Source organism: Sarcophilus harrisii, chromosome 4 (assembly GCF_902635505.1).
Source record: "Sarcophilus harrisii chromosome 4, mSarHar1.11, whole genome shotgun sequence".
NCBI lineage: Eukaryota > Metazoa > Chordata > Mammalia > Dasyuromorphia > Dasyuridae > Sarcophilus > Sarcophilus harrisii.
In genome coordinates, this window is record NC_045429.1 from 350,895,007 (window position 1) to 350,917,339 (window position 22,333).

The 22,333-nt window shown below is 33.6% G+C and overlaps 1 protein-coding gene across 2 annotated transcripts in view; it reads left to right on the forward strand.

Annotated features, from left to right (window-relative positions):
* CLTC (clathrin heavy chain) overlaps positions 1-22,333 on the forward strand; it is a 78,058-nt gene that overhangs the window by 26,610 nt on the left and 29,115 nt on the right. For both annotated transcript variants that reach the window (XM_031966508.1, XM_031966509.1), the window contains exons 3-12: positions 1,810-2,078; positions 3,138-3,299; positions 4,277-4,390; positions 4,821-4,994; positions 7,886-8,083; positions 9,902-10,102; positions 14,594-14,746; positions 18,067-18,189; positions 18,663-18,800; positions 22,048-22,212. In XM_031966508.1, the coding sequence (XP_031822368.1) occupies positions 1,810-2,078; positions 3,138-3,299; positions 4,277-4,390; positions 4,821-4,994; positions 7,886-8,083; positions 9,902-10,102; positions 14,594-14,746; positions 18,067-18,189; positions 18,663-18,800; positions 22,048-22,212 (1,697 nt within the window). The remainder of the gene's footprint in view (positions 1-1,809; positions 2,079-3,137; positions 3,300-4,276; positions 4,391-4,820; positions 4,995-7,885; positions 8,084-9,901; positions 10,103-14,593; positions 14,747-18,066; positions 18,190-18,662; positions 18,801-22,047; positions 22,213-22,333) is intronic.

Below are 22,333 nucleotides of genomic sequence, written 5' to 3' on the forward strand. Positions count from 1 at the left end.
CAACTGTTTTAATATGAAAAGACAGGAGATTGTCATTGGTAACTTCAGTTGAATCATTGTTTTATATTCCTTGGGAGCTAAGATCATTTGACTAGATTTAAGAGGAAGAAATTTTCAAAATTTACAGAATTTATAGAGCATGTAACAATTTTAAACAGACAACTTGTTTTAAATCTTGCAGTGTGAAAGTTGAAACTCTTCATCCAGTGGTTATAATTAGTCTTGCTGATTAAACTTAATTAGCTACATCCTAGATTCTTCCTCTTTGTTTCAAAAGCCCTTTCTGAAGTTACCTACTTTCTGCAGGTTCTAGGGAAGATACAGAGTCTAGATGAGTCACTGTCCCTATCCTCACAGACTTTATATTGAAGTGCCTTTTGAAGGTACTCAAATAATTTTCTTAGAATACTTTCTCTAACTTTATTGTTACTATTATATTTTTTAATGCTTTCTTATGTGTATGCAGATGGTGAGTTCTCAATTTAGATTGTATTAGTTATTGTCCTGTTCTATGAAAAGAAAATGTAATGAGTTGAAAAGGTTTCAGAGCTCATTACTACAGCATAGTAGATAGGCATTTTTATTAAACCTTTTTTTTAACTATCTGAATATAATCTTAAGCTTTATATGAAGAAAAGAATATCATTTTAAGGTAGTTTCTCCTATGTAGCTAATTATATTAACTTCAGGCTACTTTTTATAAACAGGACTATAACTATCACAATTTTTCCAAGTCTGGTTTTTGCCTTTAGTGTGCTTTGCATATTGTGTAGGATGGAAATAATATTTATATTTTAGGGAAAGCTTTTCCAAACTCTGTGGTTAGATGGCAGCAAGTATAAAGCTGTTTGTTCTTCTCTTGGGAAAAGAGCATCTTATAGGAGCCACATATTTTCTGGCCCAGAAATGCAATCTCTGATACTTTAGCTGCTGTTTTTTATTATCTTTTAAGGACTTTGGCCTTTCAAATTAACTTTTAAATATGGGCCCTTATTCTGAAAACTTGCAACTAGTTCTGGAAACTTTTCAAACTCAAGGCACATTCCTTCCTTCTGGGACTAAATGTAAGCTGTCTTATTGGGGTGAAACTTGAACTTTATTCCTGCCTCCAGTATATTAACTATGTTCCTTGAAACCTTTCCTAACCCTTTAGTATATTATATCCTTCCTTGCATTTCTTTTTCCTTTGTAATTTAAACCAAATAGATACAGCATGAATTCCTTTTCTTGATATGAGTGACAAGGCAGAGTTTAAGTGGAACCTCTTTCTTCAAGAAGCAGCTTCCATAAATTTGGTCAGAGGGAGTATGCCAGTCTTAAAAGATCATTTTGTTTCTGTACATATACTTGTTCTGCTAGTATACATAGAACTAAGTAGCTATCAATGGGAAAAAAATTGGCTTCCAATCACGGCTATAAGGTTTACCTGTTTTCCATCCTTTTGTCGGAGTGTTGTGCTTTGTTAGTGTTGTCTCAATTCAAGGCTTAGATGGCTATATGATCAGATTATTAGAATAATCTAGGATGGTAATCTTTAATTTTGTCTATATTTTGTCTTTGAAAAGTTAACTTTGCCAATACTAAATTAAAGCTTATAATACATTGGGTAGGAATAACTTAATGCTTCAAATCTTTTCTGTAGAGTGTTAGACATTAACTCCTTAATGTTATTTTTGTGATAAATTGATGAAATGATTCTACAACTAGTGATAGTGTGGTAGTCCTTTGTCAAGTGGATGAATGTGAAGACACAGAAACTACAGTTTACCCTGAATCTCGTTTTTAAAATCTTCCTTTTTTATTTTAAAGCTGGGAAAACACTTCAAATATTTAACATTGAAATGAAAAGTAAAATGAAGGCTCACACCATGACTGATGATGTCACCTTTTGGAAATGGATTTCTTTGAATACTGTTGCCCTTGTTACGGACAATGCAGTCTATCACTGGAGTATGGAAGGAGAGTCACAACCAGTGAAGATGTTTGATCGGCATTCTAGTCTTGCTGGTTGCCAGATTATCAACTATCGTACAGATGCAAAGCAGAAGTGGTTACTTCTTACTGGCATATCTGCACAGGTATTCCAATTTTATGTAGATTAGAAAGGAATAAAGGTCCTTTGCTCAGAATTCAGTAAATTTCAAAAATAAGGCTTTTCTGAAGTTGGGATAATCTGCAGATAAATGGGAACAATTTGCTTACAATATGGTTCCTTTTGGTCTAATTAAATTCCCTTTTCTTTCTTTATTTGAGGAAGTAAACAAAAATGATTATAAAGGATTCTAAGCCTGGTGAATATCTAGGCTTAATTCATATGAGCCACAATATTTAATAAAAACAAATGAAATGATGATAATTTATGGTTTTCTAAGTCAATATGCCTGCTCACAGGGATCCATTTCTGTTTGAGTCTGATACCACCAATCTAGAACCTGTAACATAGTTGATCAAATATAGTTATACTCAATATAGCAATTGCCTTTTTAAAAATTTTTATTTAAGCCTAAATTATGAATTCTTTTGCAAATTAGAGGTTATGTCAAAGAGTGGGGTAGAAATAAAGAGCTTTGGGGGCAGATAGGTGACACAGTGGATAGAGCACCAGCCCTGAAGTCAGGAGGATCTGAGTTCAAATTTGATCTCAGACACTTAACCTTGACTTGTGTGACCATAGGCAAGTCACTTAACCTCAATTGCCTCAGCCAAAAAAAAAAAAAAGGCTTTAGGTGGACTCTGGAGACTTGGGATATTAATCATGATTCCATATGACCTTGAGCAAGATACTTAAATTTCTGTGCCTTGATTTTTCTCTCACCTGTACAATGAATTGAATTCATTATCTAATGTCCCTTCTGTCTCTAATATTCCATGAACCTATTCATCTTTCTTTGACAAGGTTATTTGAAACACATCATTAGGTTGCCATCTACAGAGAAAAATACTGTTTTCAGTCTTAAATTGTTAGCAGTGAGATATGTCTACCTTGAAAATGGTTCAATAACAGAAGAAATAGCTCTCTGAAGAAATGGATTTCTGATGGTCATAAAGTATTGTCATTGATTATTGTATTAATGAATTCAGGAATTAAGTTTTTTATGTAAGAGATTTCATTTTGATAACCTGATTTTTTTTTGCAGCAAAATCGCGTGGTGGGCGCCATGCAACTCTATTCTGTAGACAGAAAAGTGTCTCAGCCCATTGAAGGACATGCTGCTAGCTTTGCACAATTTAAGATGGAAGGAAATGCTGAAGAGTCAACACTGTTTTGTTTTGCAGTAAGGGGACAAGCTGGAGGCAAGGTAAACTTTGGTTTCTTGAAATGGAAATGAAAATATACAAACACTAAGCAAACAGATTTTTAAAAAATAGTACTTGCTTAACTATTTGTCTTCATCTCCCAAAATTCACTCTTTCTTAATCCCCTAATTCCAGTGTTCCTGCAATTTAAAGCATATTTCTATTTGGTTGTTGCTGATGTTTTATTCCTTCTGATTTCTATAAAATATTTGATCATTCTCTAGATGCTTTGAATAGTCTTTTAAAAATTAGATGATTTGAATGCCTCTACTAAATGATGACCATTAAAATGACAAATGTAGTGTCATCAGCTTGAAGTAAGTTGCTAGAAATCTTTTTCTTGAGGGGAATCCAGAGGCATATTTTCCATTTAGATTTGAAATGATAAAATGAAAAAATAGATTCATTATTATTATTATTATTATTTAATAAAAAGTCACTCTTGACATCTTGGGTAAAATAACTTTACGTAAGTGCAAGAGCAAGGTACTCTGAGTGACTTTTGTCTCTAATATACACATAATAACTCGCACTTTACATAAAAATATATGGTCTCTACAAATATCTTTCTTTAAAGCATTCATTAACTCTTTTAGGGGCCTCACTGCTGGTTTTTGCCTTCTGCTTTGTCTTTTGTAAAGAGATTTTTGAAGTGGTTTATTATAATAACTTGGAGTCTTTTCAGTAGCATTCTGAGTTTGACTTTTCAGTTATACCTTTGTTTTTGTGAATTCCCAGTATTCTACCACTTTTTTGTAAATGTAAATGCCAAAATATAAGTTGGAGTCCAAAATATATAGTTTTAAGGTGTTCTAGGCCAGTGTTCCCTTCTACTTCTCTATAAGATGATCAGAAACTGAACTAATTCTGCTATTTCCTTGGTCTTCAGTTGATACTTTTGTTTGGCAAAAAAAAAAAAAAAAAATGCAGGTATCATGAGAATTCTTATGGAAAATGTGATTGTGTCTTGTTTGAACAGTTACATATCATTGAAGTCGGCACCCCACCTACAGGGAATCAGCCTTTTCCAAAGAAAGCAGTAGATGTCTTTTTTCCTCCAGAAGCTCAAAATGACTTTCCTGTGGCAATGCAGGTATGTTAAGAGAATTTTGTTTTTAAAAAAATAATTTCATTGATCTTTTTTTATATTGCTAAAATTTCTCCCAGTATATCTGCTCTAATCTTTTCCAGCATTCTGTCTCATGTAACCAAAAAAAAAAAAAAAAAAAACAGTATGGGGGGAAAAAAATAGCAAAACCAATTATTCATATTAAGTGAATTCAATATGTTTTAAGTGACTTTTAAAAATTGTCCTCCTAATTATGAATTTAAGCTTGTTTCTTTTATATGGTATATAGAAAAATTACCAATTCTGCACATTTTAGAAATGGGTGAATTAAACTCTTAAACTTTGGCAAAATTCTTTTAAAAAAAAAAAAAAAGGCCATACAAAATAAAGCACGTTCTATGACCTGATTTCAATTTAATTTTTTTTTTTTAAAGTGTTAATTTTCTTTATACAGATCAGTGAAAAACATGATGTGGTATTCTTGATTACCAAGTATGGCTATATCCACTTATATGACCTGGAGACTGGTACCTGCATTTACATGAATAGAATCAGTGGAGAAACCATCTTTGTTACTGCACCTCATGAAGCAACAGCTGGAATTATTGGTGTAAACAGAAAGGGACAAGTAAGGAATCTGTTTAATACTCCACTTGAGGAGCAAAGACACACAAACCTTATTAAATAATCTTGAAAAGCTTTTCAAAGTGATTATCTCCCTATAGAAAATACCACACTACTATACAAAATAGATCATTCTCTAATATCTAAGTTACAATGAAAACTTTTTCCTACTACTAGTATATATTTTTAAAATTAATGCTAAATATTTAAAGAAAAGTGATGTTTTTAGTAAGTATCACGGACTAAACTAGATACTGTGTTTCACAAGACTTTAGAATTTAGACTATTCAACTTTAGATTTCTACCTACGTACTATTTATATTTTCAAAGTATTACATAGTTGCAAGTACTTCATGAAGAATAACTTGGATCGGATCTATTTAGTACCTTGTGTTTTTAAAAATACCTAAAGTAGTAGATTGTAGCGAGATAATAGAAGCATTATTCCTATTTCACACATGAAAAAACTGAAGCATAGGTGAGCTAAATGAATTTTCACAGTTAATAAAGCTGACCTGTTTTGTCTTAAACCAGTATATTAAAAGTTGTGAAGCTCATTACTTTTTCCTATGTTGTTATATAGATAAGTTAAAGGAAAGCTTAGTAAGTTGAATCCCAAAGTAGCCAATTTATTTTATTATTTTATTTATTTATTTTTTGGTGAGGCAATTGGGATTAACTTGCCCTGAGTCACACAGTTAGTGTTAAGTATCTGAAACTGGATTTGAACTCGGGTCCTCCTGACTTAAGGGCCATTATTCTATCTACTTCATCATCTACCTACTTCTCCAATTCATTTTTATTAAGACCTCAGTAGACATACTTAAAATTCTTAACTCACTTTGAACTTTGGTTAAAACTTTAATTTTTTAGTTTATTATTTGATAGAATCTTGGATCTCGGGATTCTTCCTTTGTTTTTCTCAAAGCTAATAGATAAACATATGACCTACATCTCACTAAGGAATAGTTTGTAAACTAATCCTAGTTGACTGCTTTGCTTTTTCAGTATTTTCTCCTTTATAACTGTTGGCTGCGTTATGGATGATTATATTTTACTTTGATTCCCTTACTCTGAGGCTAAATAGAATGTGGATGTTTAAGACAGTGAATTTTTTTAAAAAAATAGATATATATTTGTTTGTCCAGCTATCTTAATACTTCAAAATAAATCTCCCCATAAGCTGCATTCCACCTCCAATCCTCAACAGTTAATGAGCTATAATACAGCAGAGCTCTGAAATAACTGATTAGTCTTGTTTTCTCTTAGTGTTAAATTAACTTGATTTATAAAATCATTGTATAAATATGTGTGTGTTATTGTCTTGGTTCTGTCAATTAACACGATATTATGTGCCTATTATGTACCTGGTGCCAGGCGTACAAATGTAAAGAATGAAATGCTCTCTACTTGCAAAGAACTTATATATTCTAAAGCCCTGTGTATTTTATTTTGCATCATTTCGTAGAAGTTTTCCAATGTTTTGGAGAAACCAATCTTGATATGTATAGGAGGATCAGTAGAAATGTATATTAGATTTTGTTAAAATAACCTATAAAATCAGGAGAATCTAAGTTCAAATGTAGCCTCAGATACTTGCACTTCCACACAGCCAAGAAATGTTGTCACTTAACCCAAATTGCCTCAGCAAAATAAACAAACAAACAAATAAATAAATTAAATAACATAAATTTTATAGGATTGACATTTTGTATTTGATGTTGAAAGTCTAAGTTGATAATAGAAAGGCTGGAATTTAATCTCATCTCTAGAGACAGGAGTAGTAATAATGGAGGGAGAAGAGGAAGAGAACAAATAATATTCTGCTTTTTAAAAATAGATTTTTATTGGAACAAGGGGTTTGGCAATTGTCAATGCTGTAGAATTATCCATGCATATGACTTGTAAATAAAAAGTTATTTTTAAAAATTGATTTTTGATGTGAGGCAAATATGTATATCTTGAAACAGCATCCACTTTGCAGAATATCTTACCTGTAGTAATAGGCTACTTTAAAGGGTGAAGTCAGGCTAATGTTAATTTTGTTAATGTTTTCTAGTTGAAAAGGAAAAAAATGTGAAATATTGGTGGATAATTATTATATGTTTGATTTTTATAAGCAGTGTTCAGTTTTCTGATGTACTGCTAGTTGTGGGAATTGGAAAAATGGAGCCTTAACATCTTCTGCTAGTGCAGTACCATGCCCTTTGGATCATATTCTGATAGTTTAGATTAGTAGGGCAAGGATGATAATATTACTTAAGTGGCCCAACCAGTGCCACAGAGTTGGTGGAAAGTATTAGGAGCAGTTAAGCTTATGAAGTGTGGGGAGAGAATACAACATAAATATAAAGAAATCAAATATCAACAAAATAACTTATTTTGGTGGGAGACCCACTAAGCATTTGTGGGCCAGAGAAGTCTAAGAATAGATTTAATATAGGAGACAGCACAGCACTTGAGCTAAATTGAAGGAAGCCAGGATTTAATGAATATATCTCTTTTCATCCGACTTGAACTACATTGTTCCATAATATACTGTTGGGCCATTTTAGAGGCAAAAGATGAATTTAAAGTATCTGGAGCTTAGTCTAAGAAAAATTATGGGCTGGTAAATTGTAAGGAAACACAGAACTTGATTTGACTTATTTGTCTAGTAGTCTTATCTAGTTTAGTAATCAAGACTACTAAATAAAGAACCATGACATACATTGCTTTCAAAAGGATTCATTTTACTCCAATTTCAAAATTTCCCAATACTTTTCTCTTTTCCAAATAACTGTGTTGAATCCTAATTTCATTAATGAGTAAGGAGAATACTAGTCCTATCTAAATATATTTAGAATAGTTGTTTTACAAAATACTCAAATATCTGTTAACATTTTTAAATTATAGGTCCTATCAGTGTGTGTGGAAGAAGAGAATATAATTCCTTATATCACCAACGTCCTACAGAATCCTGATCTCGCTTTGCGAATGGCTGTACGTAACAACTTAGCTGGAGCTGAAGAGCTTTTTGCTCGGAAATTTAATGCTCTCTTTGCACAAGGGAATTACTCAGAGGCAGCAAAGGTGGCTGCTAATGCACCAAAGGTAAATTTTTTGGAAAAAACACATTGAAACTCCCCAAAACATTTATGTCCTTTTCAAATGCCTTTCATTGTTGCCATATTAGGAAAAGATCAAAATTTGCCTTTTTTGGGCTGTGTGGGTTTAATAAATTTTTTTTTTTTTTTTTTGGGTAGTCATTTCTAATTTTTTGTTAATCTTGAACTTTGCTTTAAAGTGTTATTTCCTCTCCTATCTCTTGGTAACAAAATAAACAACATATTAGCCGTGGCTAATATGCTTTAGTTCACATACCAAGAAAAAATATTCATTAGTTTTCTCAATTCAAGATTGGTTATTGCATTGATTTTAATGTTTTTCTTGGCATAATCTTTTGATTCTACTTAATATTCTCTGTATCAGGACATAGAGATCTCTCCAGGTTTCTTTGAATATTTTTTTCTTAGTGTAATAATATAGACCATTATATTCATATCTTGCAATTTAATGGTGGAGCTATTCCCTCCACTACTTCCCATTAGGGAAAGTTAAAAATTCCTCCAAAAGACTGCCATGTATCTGTGCAACCTTTTCATTTATCTTTGACTTCTTGTATTTGTTACAGTGGCAAAAGATATATGAACAGTGTAGTTAATTTTCTAGCATATCTCTAAATTGAGCTAATTCAACAGTTCTTAGAAACATAGCTTTGCTATATTTGCTTGGGGTCTCACTGTCCCTCAATACTGACTCTTTAGGTCATTATTATCTTGCTTCAGTGAAGCCAGACTTTTTAGCTTAGTATTATTACTATAGGTTTGGATGCTGATACCGTTGCTTTTAATCCAAAAAGAGTTTGATTTATGCCTAATATACTATGAATTTCTAGAATTTAAGAAAACCAGAGCAATATCTGTTCACAGTTGAAGATGACTACTGATAATCTTCACCTGGAAGAAAATTCACTTTGTTCTAGTTGTCATCAATTTGACTAATTGAATAAAATTTTTAGAAATGAAGAGATTTGGAGAGGATCTAATCTAATCCCTTCATTTTTTTTTTTCTCTATAAAAAATGTTTCTTTAATTTAAAAAAAAATCTTTCTCACTTCCCATCCTTCTGAAGTTAGAAAAACATGACTATGGTATAATCATGTTTGGAAACTGTAGATAAACAGTTTTATATCTGTAGCCTACCACTTCTCTCCTGAGAGGTGGAATAAACACTTAGGTCTATAATTCCTCTAAAATTATGATTGTTTATGGTATTAATTAGAACTCTAAAGTCTATTGTTATTTTCCTTTACTGTGCTATAAATTGTTCTAGTTCTTGTTTACATGGCTTTATTCTATCCATTCATAGATATATTAAGGTTTTTTTTTTTTAAACTTCATATTAATCCTTTTTTTTTTTTTTTTTTTACACAATATAAGAATACTGGATTGTCTTCTTGCTCTACAGTCCTTCCTTTTCATTGTTTCTCCAATTAATAGCAAGTCACTTGCCTTCCCTTTTTTTTTTTTTTGCGCTACTTTATCGAAGAGGAAAGTCAAATCGTAATAAGATTGAATCTAAGCAGATTGTTTCTGTGTTGGTATTTATCCTGTCATGATTTACTCAGGTACATGTGCTTTAAATTTAAATAATGTACTTTTGTATACAGTGGTACCTACACAGTAGACCACCTATCTTGATACTTTATGAATATATTTAGTGTTTAAGCATATCCTGAATATGCCTATAAGAGTGAGTGGTGCTTGTCACAGACTTATGTTAATACTTGTATCATATTCTTAGAGTTGTTTAAGTAAAGAACTTGTAAATGGAAAAAAATAATTTTGTTCCAAATTGTCTTTCTTAAAGGGAATATTACGTACTCCAGACACCATTCGTCGGTTCCAGAGTGTTCCAGCACAACCAGGTCAGACTTCACCTCTACTCCAGTACTTTGGAATCCTTTTAGATCAAGGCCAACTGAACAAATATGAATCCTTAGAACTCTGTAGGCCTGTGCTTCAACAGGGGCGCAAACAGCTGCTAGAGAAATGGTTAAAAGAAGATAAGGTAAGAGTTAACATATTAGTTTAACTAAATTAAATGCTTATATTAATAGATTGTACCCAAAATGAGTACCTAATATATTTCTAGAAAACACAGAAGCACACAGTGCATGGAATGGTTAGAATTATTATCAAAGTAACTAATACATATGACCAACTCATGGAATTTTAAATCTAATTGAGTTCTTGCACTGTTCCACTGTAGAAGAATGGTCTTTACTTCCAGGAAAAATTCATAGGATGGTAGAAATCCTAGAGCAATTTAGAATCAGATCTGTGGGCAGAGCAGTATATATATACTGCCTATTTTTAGAGAATCTAAAACCTTATAACATTCACAGAAATTTCATCCTTATATATTTGTTGTACCTTTTTTTCCTGATTAAAACATAAACTGATCATCTCTTACCATTTAAATTTGCTAATAATGGAAAGGCTAATGGATATGGATATTATTGAAAATAAAGTTGTCATAGAACTATAGAAGCAGAGGTATCACTAATCCATCATTCTTTCCATTAGTCCTTCAATACTAATTACTGCCAGCACTCAAGTCATTCTTCTAATACTGAGAAGTGTATTATAGTATTATACCAGGAGCTCTTTGGAAGGTGAATCACTCTTGACGATAATACAGGTTACAGTAGTTTGCTTTTTTTCTATAGATTTTTATTCAGTCATTGTGAAAGAACTAAAGTGGATTTTAGTTTTTTGTTTGTTTTTTTTTTAACCTTTTATTTTCAAAACATGTATGGATAATTTTTCAACATTCATCCTTGCAAAACCTATGTTCCATATTTTCCTCTTCCTTCCCCCACTCCCTCCCCTAGATTGCAAGCAGTCGAATATATGTTAAACTTGTGCAGTTTTTCTATATGTATTTCTACAGTTATTGTGCTGCACAAGAAAAATCGGATCAAAAAGGAAAAATAAATAAGAAAATAAAATACAAGCAAAAAGAATGATACTATGTTGTGATCCATACTCGGTTCCCACAGTCCTCTCTCTGGGTGCAGATGGCTCTCTTCATCACAAGACCATTGGAACAAACCTGAATCATCTCATTATTAAAAAGAGTCATGTCCCATCAGAATTGATCATTGTCTAATCTTGTTGTTGCTATGTACAATGATGATCTGGTTCTGCTCACTTCACTTGGCATCAAAGAACTGAAGTTTAATTGAGCCAGTAGAATGCTTATAGTAAGAAGTATGAATTCTGTGGAAACTATTCATCTCTGCATAACATTTTAGGCAAACTTCTTAGCTCTTATTAAAAGTGTGTGAAAATTTATTGTCTTTTTATTATAAAACATAAGGTAGAGGTAGCGTACAAATTTATTGATAACATTTTAAATTTTCTTGTATGTTGAGAATTTGTTCTTGAGGCAATTTCCTTCAAACCTGATCACTCAGTCCACTACTGTTCTTTTCTCAACTACAAATCACAGTAGTTATTTATCTTTGCAGAAAACCTTATGCTATATAAACAAGATTTTATAGAAAATAGATAACTTTTGTTTTCCAGGCCAACGAAGTCTTCTTTAATTTGACAGGTAAAACATGAGGATTTTCCCCCCCAGTTTCAAATACTTCAGTCATAGGACAAATCTATTAATGCAGTACATGTACAAAAGGAGTAAGCCCATATATTTTTCTGTTGCAAATGGGTTCCTTTTCTATTTTTATCCTATTTTTGAAGATGCAGGTCCCTTTAAAAAAAACACTAGTTTTGAATACGCAGGTTGTCTTATTTAATTTTCAGAACAGCTATTTTTAAAATTGGAAAATACATCAAAGAAACACTTTTTCCTTCAAATATCATCCATAGTAAATGATCAAAGGATATGAACAGATAATTCTCAGATGAAGAAATTAAAACCATTTCTAGTAATATGAAAAGGTCATGGTTGATCAGAGAAATTCAGATTAAAACAACTCTGAGATACCACTACACACCTCTCAAATTGGCTAAGATGACAGGAAAAGATAATGACAATTTTGAGAGGATTTGGGAAAACTGGGACACTAATACATTGTTGGTGGAATTGTGAACAGATCCAGCTATTCTGGAGAGAAATTTGGAACTATGCTCAAAAAGTTGTCGAACTGTGCATACCCTTTGATCCAGCAGTGTCTCTACTGCGCTTATATTCCAAAGAGATCTTAAAGGAGAGAAAGAGATCTGTATGTGCCAAAATGTTTATGGCAGCCCTTTTTGTAGTGTTTAGAAACTGGAAACTGAGTTGATGCCCATCATTTAGAGAATGGCTGAAAAAGTTATGGTATGTGAATGTTGTGGAATAATATTATTCTATAAGAAACGATTGGGACAGCTAGGTGGTGCAGTGGATAGAGCACCAGCCCTGAAGTCATGAGGACCTGATTTAAAATCTGGCCTCAGACACTTAACACTTCCTAGCTGTGTGACCCTGGGCAAGTCACTTAACCCTATTTGCCTCAGCAAAAAAAGAGAGAGAGAGAGAGAAACAATCAGCAGGATAATTTTAGAGAGGCCTGGGGAGAGACTTATATAAACTGATGCTGAGTGAAATGAGCAGAATCAGGAGATACATACGCCAAAATGTGTGTTTTTTCTTCTTTAAAATATAAGATTTCTCTCTGGAGGAGAAGGTTTCTTGAGGAGGTTTTCTGGAGGCAGCTTTAGTTTCAGTTACAAGTAAATAATCACCCAAAATCGCAGCCAGCTGATAAAAGTTCAGATCTTTTATTGTGTACTTCAATATAGCCCAGTTAGCTCAGGCCTTTCTCTCTGCTTGGTTCTAAGAGCTCTTGCAGCTTTGTCCTTCGCTTTTGCCTCTGCTTTCTTCAGCCTCCAGCCAACACCAAGGTGGAAGATGCAATGAATCTCTCTTGCCTCAGAGAGGGCTTATGCGCTTCCTCCCAGAGTGCTCCTCTCCGACCCCAGTCAATGTTCTGGAGTAACATGGAAACAACAATATCATATGATGATCAATTTTGATGGACATGGCTCTCTTCAACAATGAAATGATTGAGACTAGTTTCAATGATCTTGTCATGAAAAGAGCTATCTGCACCCAGAGAGAGGACTGTGGGAACTGAGTATAGATCACAATATAACATTTTGTTTTCTTACTCATTTTCTTTCCTTTTTGATCAGATTTTTCTTGTGCAGCAAGATAATTGTATAAATGTTTACATATATTCGATTTAACATATTTTAACATGTATAGCATATTAGATTGCTTGCCATCTAGGGGAGAGAGCGGAGGAAAGGAGGGGAAAATTTGGAACACAAGACTATGCAAGGGTCAGTGTTGAAAAATTATTCATGCACTAAGTTTTGAAAATAAAAAACTAATTAAAAAAAGAAAAGAAATGTAAAGAGAGGGCAAAAAAACCAAGTATCATCCATAGTTTATTGCATAGAATAATCAACTCTTTCAGAGTATGTATTTGAGAACTTAGCACTAATTTTGTGGGCTTGTTGAGGGTTTTTAAGTGACTGTAAATATATAAATTTCAGGAAGAAATTTTTGTTCTAAGATTATTTTTCCTGATTTAAATACTAATTTCTTTTTAGCTCAAATTCTCTTCAAAGTAAAGTACTTTGGCATGGAAGGGCCAGTGTTTTGTAATACATCTTACATTATACTTCTTCACACCTTGTACAAATGATTGTTTAAGCATGCAGTGTATTTAGATAGCATAGGGTGGAGCTACACACATTTTAGACTAATACTTATAGACCTACATCTAGATTTGATTTAAAATTGTGTTTTGGCAATCCATGGTGTTTTCACAGTATATTTCTAACATTAGTTTCAACTATATAGCATTAATTACATAAGGAAATGTGTATCTAAACATATTAATCCATTTGTAAGATTTTAGTTTCTCAGTTAATTGATTAGAAAGCTCTTCATATACATGTTTAATTTTGCTTCCCATTGGATTGTATTATCTGCAAAGAGATTCATTCAGAAATGTTTGGTAAATATGATTCATAATCATTTCAGCCATATCAGTTTTGCTACTTAGAGTCATTGATATATCTACTACTGAATAAGACTTTTTATTCTTAGCAGTTCTATAAGTAGCCTTATTTATATGATGCAAGTAATACTTTTGATATCTCGTAACTTAAGAATTCATATGCTTTGTATCCAGTGCAGTATGTTAGCTTAGGTACATTAATTTATGTTAACTAACAATGATTAATTGTAACTGTGACATGTTCAGTATTTGGTAATTGAAATTTATCCTTTATTGTACATATCATCATATGATATCTGTGCTATATTTACAATTAGTTGGATTGAATTTGCTGTGATTCACTTTTTACTTGATTAGAATTTTTTATTGAAACAGTTAAATGTTTATATTGGAATTGTATTTTAAAACATTTTAAAATTTTGTGCTTTCCTTGAAAAAAGATTTTATCCCACAGTTTAGAAAATTGTTCTGAGATTCAGATCAGTTGAGCTTTTCTCTCTCTTTTTCCCCTTGGGCAGCTGGAGTGTTCAGAAGAATTGGGTGATCTAGTAAAGTCTGTGGACCCTACATTGGCACTTAGTGTGTACCTACGGGCTAATGTTCCAAATAAAGTTATCCAGTGCTTTGCAGAAACAGGCCAAGTACAGAAGATTGTACTATATGCCAAAAAAGTAAGTTCAATGAAATTCAATTCATTCCATTTGTCATAGGTTCATATAATTTTCATTCAGTGAAAATAAAGTGACATGTGTTGAATTAACTTTAACAAAATGGGATTAGTTTTCTGAAAGTTTTAAAATATCTTTAATTCACTTTGTGATACCTTAAAACTTTTAAAAATATTACTTTCTACCATGATATAGAAAGTATGATATTAACATTTTATATAAGAGATTAAGGCTAATTGATAAGGTCAGTGCTGCACAACTGATAAGTTATTTGAATACGGGACTGTTGGTTTTTTTTTTTCACTTGACTGGAAGAAGTACAGTGGACGTTCTTAGATTGGAATGATAACCTTGGCAGCCAGGGGTTCTACCTTCCTTCTGGACATGAAGAACCAGAGAAATGGTCTAAGCTGCATCTAGCTCCTCTGACTTATATTAATGCTCATCAAGTGAAAATGAATCAGGCTGAAATTTGCTTTATAAAAGATTTCCTAAACAAAATCAATATTTACAGAATTTTAGAAAACTTTTAAATTTTTACTTAAGCATTTCAGTAGTTACGTGGATGACTGGCTACATATTCTCCCTACATTTACTGAGAAAGCAAATAATATATCAGTTATATATGTAAAATCATGCAAAACATTTCAGTATTAGCCATGTTTAAAAAAAAAAAGAAGAGAAAATTATACTTTTGCTTTGCCCTCAGTGTCCATCATACTCTCTCTGGAGCTAGATAGCATTTTTTTCATCATTATCAGTTTTGTTGGATCATTATATTGCTCATAATTGCCAAGTCTTTCACAGTTGGTCATCATTATAACCTGGCTCCTTAATGTGTACAATGATTTTCTGATTGTTATTTCTCTTTGCATCAGTTCATATAGTTCTTTCCATGTTTTTCTTAAACCAACCCCTTTGTCGTTTCTTATAGCACAATCCATCAGTCATATGAGACAACTTAATCATTCTCCAATTAATAAACATTCCCCCTATTTGCAATTCTTTACTACCACAAAAAGAGCTGCTCTAAATACTTTTGTACACATAGGTTCTTTTCCTTTTTCTTTGATCTCTTTGGGATTGCATACCTAGTAGTGGTATTACTCAGTAAAAAGGTCTGCACAGTTTTTTAACCCTTTGGGCACAGTCATAAATGGTACTCCAGAATGGTTGGACCAGTTGACTACTCCATCAGTATTTAATTATTATACCTCTTTTTCCCTCATCTGCTCCAGAATTTCTCTGTTAGGTATAAGATGGTATCCCATAGTTGTTTTAATTTACTTTTCTCTCGTAGATAGATGATTTTTTCATGGTTTCTTCTAAAATTATGTCTTTTGACTATCAATTGAAGAATGGCCCTTAATTTTATAAATTTGATTCACTTCTATACTTTAAGTCATTATTTCTTATATATGGATTATCAGAGAAATCTGCTGCAGAAGTAGGTCTCATTTTGCTTTTATTTTGTATTCTGAGATCATGATTGCTACTCTTGCCCCCCCCCCCCTTTTTTTTGTTCAGCTGAAGCATTTTAGATTCTGCTCCCTCCAGTCTTCTAACGTCTTTTTATTTAAAGTGCTGTCTCATAAACTTTATAGATTCTGTTTTCTAATCCCTTCTGCTATTTTCTATTTTATGGGTTGAACTTCTCATTCACATTCAGTTAATGATCACTAACAGCATATTTCCCTTCATCTCATTTTCTTGTTGTTCTATCTTTCATCCTAATCCTCTTCAAAAGTCTATGTTGTTTGCCTCTCTTAATCCACCCTTCTTTTTATCATTACCCCCATTTTCTTTCTCTTATCTCCCTCCCTCATAGTTTTCTATTGGGAAAGTCACATTTCTATCTACTTGGGGGGGGGGGGGGGAGTGTCTTTGAACCATTCTGATAAGAGAGTCAAGCATTATCTCTCTGCCCTTTCTCCCTTTTCCCCCTCCATATTGAAAGCTCTTGTGTGTCTTTTATGTGTGAAAAGTTTCTCCATTCTGCCTCTCTCTGTCAAGAGTTCATGTCTTGAATGGATTTTTTTGTGCTGTTTATACTCTTTGGCCAATTCCGTTTTTTAAGGTTATATTTTCTGAAACATTTCTTTGTACTTTTCTTACCAAGTTGTTAATTACTCTTTTTATAATTTTCTTGCATAATCTTCATTTCATTTCTCAATTTTTCCTCTACCACTATTAATCTCTTTTATCAATTATTCTAGGAATTCTAGTGTAGTCTGGGTCCAATAAGCATATTTTTTATAGCTATTTTCACATTGTAGTCTGAGTTTGTCTTGGTCTTCCGTACCATCTAAGTCATAGCTTTTTAAGATCAAATCCTCTCACTGCTTGCCATCTTTGGGGAGAGGGCGGAGGGAGGGAGGGGAAAAATCGGAACAGAAGTGAGTGCGAGGAATAATGTTATAAAAAATTACCCTGGCATAGGTTCTGTCAATAAAAAGTTATTTAATTAAAAAAAAAATCAAATCCTCTTCCTCTTTTCCCCTTTCTTCCTTCCTTTCTACTTCCTCTTCTTTCCCTCTTTCTTGCCTTCCATCTTTTCTTCTGATTTGCTTATTTTTCTAGTCTATTTCTTAACTTTGAACTTTATATTAAAATTAGACTCTACTCACTTGTGGATATGTAGACCTTGTTCCAAGCTTCAGGCTTTTTTGTAGTACTATTTTCAAGCTAGTTCAGAAAGTCTGTTAAGGTGATAATAATTCTGGGAAAGATATGGTTACTATTTTTCTGGACTTCACTTTTGTGTTTACCCTTGTCCACTGCAGCCATAAGCATTTTTCTGCTTTGGAAAGTGTGACCAGGGCCCCTGCTCCCTTGTGATTAACAAGCAGTGCTCCTTCATACCCTGGAATCGTGACTCAATACTGTATATGTGTCAGGTACCACCAATTGTACCCAGTGCCAGCAGAGGGGGTCCCCATAATTTCTTTGTGACCAGTTTTCTGACCCCCTTATCATTTTTCGACTGAGAGGTCTTCAAGCTGCTGCTATGGTTGCTTTTTCTCTGTTGCCTCTGGACTCTGAATAGACCTCCACCAAGGTTTCACATTTTTATGATAACCTCTCAGTTTTTTAGGCCAGAAAAATGTTTTGCCTTGCAAAGAAAGAGCCTTTGTTGGCTCTTCCACTCCAGAATTTGATTTAAGGTGTTATTTTAAAATTATTTGGAGGGGAATGTTAGTACAATTCAGCAGGTGGGTAACCCTAATCTACCATTTTGGCTCTTCCTGTAGTGAGTTTTTATTATGTAGTTTGTCTTGAAAACAACCCTATTTTTGGCCTCTACTTTTGAATTGTTTTTGTAGGTTGGTTATACTCCAGATTGGATCTTTCTATTGAGAAATGTAATGAGGATCAGCCCAGATCAAGGTCAACAGTTTGCTCAAATGTTGGTTCAAGATGAAGAACCACTTGCGGATATAACACAGGTAAATGTGTTCAGATGTTTGCTTGTTTCTAGACTTTGATTTTTTTCCCCCCTGGGGCAATTGGGGTTAAGTGACTTGCCCAGGGTGACACAGCTAGGATGTGTTAGTGTCTGAAGTCATATTTGAACTCTGGTCCTCCTGACTTCAGGGCTGGTGCTCTATTCACTGCACCACCCAGCTGCCCTCTAAATCAAGACATCTTAAACTTTTTCCTGTTCACTACCCCTTTTTGCATGACCCCAGGTATATGGATATACAAATCAAACATTTACTGCTAATCATGATTTCTTGATCCCTAGATTCAGTTTAAATACTTCATGTGAATTGGTGCATCACTATTTATGCAGTTGGGGTTTAAATGACCTCTAAATCTTATTCTTCTTTTTAAAAATGGCTCTTTTTATGAGACCAAATTTTTTTATTCTCATGTTTATATATAGCAGTATTTTCAAGTTCTTTTTTCTCTTTCACAGATTGTTGACGTGTTTATGGAATACAATTTAATCCAGCAGTGTACTGCATTTTTACTCGATGCCCTGAAAAATAATCGCCCATCTGAGGGCCCCCTGCAAACAAGGCTGCTTGAGATGAACCTTATGCATGCCCCTCAAGTATGTTGTTGTTTTTTTAACTTGTGCTTTTAATGTTTCAAGTATCTTCTTTTGTGTGTTAAGTTAAAGACAGAATTTAGCATAATTCTTGTGTCTGCTTTTTGAAATCAACTGGCTTATCGTATAAATTAGTCTACTGTTACTGCTAAATCAGTTTCTAAGCATTATTAAGTACCTACTATGTGTCAGATAGTGTAATAGGGAAACAAAGGATCTATGAATCTGTGCCCTGACAAATATATATATATATATATATATATAGTGTGGGGGGAAGGGGGGAGTAACTAAGGAGAAGGGCACTTGTAGTTGGAGAGATCAGAAAAAGTTTCCTGATGTTTGAATTGTATTTTGAGAAAGTGGTGTTTCTAAGAGGCAACTTGAAGTGGGTATATATTTCAGTTATGGGTAACAGCCAATATACAAAGACATGGAGTTAAGAATTGAAGTGTCATGTATTAGAATGGTAAGACCATTTTGGCTAAATCATAAAATGTCGGAAAGGAAATAATGTATGAAAAAATTGAAAAAGTGGTTGAGCCCAATTGTGTGGTGAAGGCTCTGGCAACAAGCTTGGAAGCAATAAAAAGTGATTAGCGTTTGATCAGAGGAGTGCCAATTATACCTGCACTTAAAGGGGAAAAAAAACCATTTGGGCTGCTGGGTGAAGGATAGATTGGAGAATGAGAAATACTACATATAGTTAATTCAAGTAGAAACTTTTGGGATCCCAGCAAAATGTGATGATGACCTGAACTAGGGTGGTAGTTGTACCGGTAGAGAAGTGGATAATGCAAACAATATTGTGTAGATAGAAATAGTAAAATTTGGAGAAAGGCAATGTATGTGGTGAGAGGTAGGAATGAAGGATCACACTAAAGTTATAGCCCTAGTAAAGTGGGGAGAATATTTGTCCCTTTGTCAGGATTAGGAATATTTAGAGGAGGAGGGGGTTAGAGTTGGAAGATGAAATCTTTTTATACATATTGAATTTAAGGTGTCCATGGAATGTGCACTTGGTGATTTGGAGACTAGGTATTGATACAGGTTTTGGAGTAAGAGAAATGATTCATTTTTTCATACATTAATAACTAATTATTGAATTAGGGCAAAGGTTTTTCTCTTTTTCTACTTCCTCATTCAGAAAACAACCAAAGTGGGAAATCTTAAGTAAAGATTTAACTAAACTAAGATCTACTTGAAGACCACAAAGAAATTCTATGTTTATGTGAATGAGTGGGTTCCTGCTCATTGTGGGAAAATATGGATTCTTTTGTTAGACCAAGTAATATGGAAATTGATAAATCTCTTTGGGTGCCCACTGTCAGTACCCCAAGACTCTCACTGGAATAAACCCACATTTCATAATATTCATTCTGTCATTAATTGTTAACCAATCACACGTTGATTGCCACCCTGAGGAACACTCACTTTTCTAAGAGCATTTACTCTGTAAGTCTATTGCCATGATTTATCTTTGGTGTTTGAGAGAATTAGTGACCCATTTTATTGACAATATGCTAGAATTATTAATAAGATGATTAATTACTCAGAAATTATGTATCTTGAATTTCCTAAACATCACAGGGAGTATTTGAAAAGAGATATTTGAAATCATGGGAGCTAATGATGATCATCAAGTGAGAATGTAGAAAGAGAAGAAGGCTCAGTACAGATTCTTAAGGCACACCCACACTTTGGGATTGGCATGTGAAAAATTGGATTTTTTCAATTAAAAGATAGTAACTTTGAAGAAAGGCATTTCAATTGAATGAGGTCGGAAGCCAGATTGCAGAGTTGACAATTGAGAGTAGAACATGCAAAGAAAAGCAAGTATTTTTGATACTTTTGATCGCTTTTCCTACATGTTTGATTGAGAAAAGGGAGAATTCTATAGGATGTTGGTATGAGGGAATATAAGTTCTATAGTGATGATTTTTCAAGACAAATATTTGTGTAGGCAGCAAGGGAACTAGTATGTAGAGTGAGATTGGAGATTAGACAGAACGGATCATTGCAAGGAAATAGAGGAATAGGTATATGTGAGGGGTTAATCTTAGTGAGAAAGGCAAGCTCACCAGACTGGAATAATAGAATGGGGACTTTTGAGGGCTTTTCAAAATGTAGTGAACTCTATGGCAAGAGCTTATTGTAAATGGTTTCCTTTTTTTTTTTTTTTCCCCCAGTCAAGAGGCAAGGTCCTCAGTGGAAAAGCCTCATAGGGAGTTAAAATAGAGAATTTGTTAGAGTAGGAAGGAAGGAAAAAGATGAATTGATAAAGTTCCAGGCACTAAGAATAAGGATACAAATACAAGCAAAAAAGAAAGACAGTGTTTGCTCTTAAGATGCTTGCTTATATTCTAAGGAGGGAAATCTGTACACACAAGAGACTTGAAAAGGAATGGCAGAGGAGGCAGAGGAGAGGGCCACATAGCCTTAAGGGAACAGAGAAGTGGGATTAGTGTTAAGAGGGAGAGGGAAATGAAGGCCAGTCTCTACAAAGTCGAGGATCTAGGAGGAACTCCCCAGTAGCAGAATGGGGTTAACCTTACAGAGTGATATCCCATTATAGTCTTGGTCCAGTCAGATTCTTTGTTTGCCTTCTGTTCACCAGCACATGAATAGAAATAGAAGAGTTGGATGGTAGGAATAATCCAGGGTTGGGGGCAGCAACATTAGAACAAAAGATTAAGAAAAAGACAATATTAAGTTAAACTGGTTTATGATGGGGTAAAGATGGAGAAGGAAGTAAAGGGAAGTTGGAACATTGGCAGTGGTCTACAAGAGTACTTAGTAATAATATGAATTCCTTCTCTCCAAAGAAGTAATGGGAGAAAGGAAATAACTTGTGATTTCATAATTGGAGGGAACTACTAAGTAGAGATGTACTGATGTGGTTTAGCAACTTACAACATTAAGAAATGTGCCTAACATAGAAAAATCAGATTACTTGCTCAAGGCCACAGAACCATTGTGTCAAAAATGGGTCCTGAACCTCGTCTTTCTGTCTTCAAATTTTGTCCTTTATCTATTGTACCATGCTGCTTCTCAAAGAAGGATCTAGCCCCATTGGTGCATATTTGTCATTCAGATCTTTAAGCTAACTATCATGTTTTTTAGATTTATTGTATTCTTTTATTTTAGCAAGTCATTAATGAGTAGTCAACATATAGTACTGTGTAAAAGTTTATTCTATGGGGTATAGGATGAATAGTCTTAAAGGAAACTGTCTTTTTGTATCTTCTTCTAGGTTGCAGATGCTATTTTAGGAAACCAGATGTTCACACATTATGACCGGGCTCATATCGCTCAACTCTGTGAAAAGGCTGGCCTGTTACAGCGTGCACTGGAGCATTTTACTGATCTTTATGATATTAAGCGTGCAGTTGTTCACACTCATCTTCTGAACCCTGAGGTATGTCTTACATATACCTGTTATTGGTTTAATTTTACTTGAGGTCTGTGATCTCATTGAATTTTTTTTATTTTTTCCAAGGATGCACACTGTACACTGTAATTTTATTCATGTCCTCCCT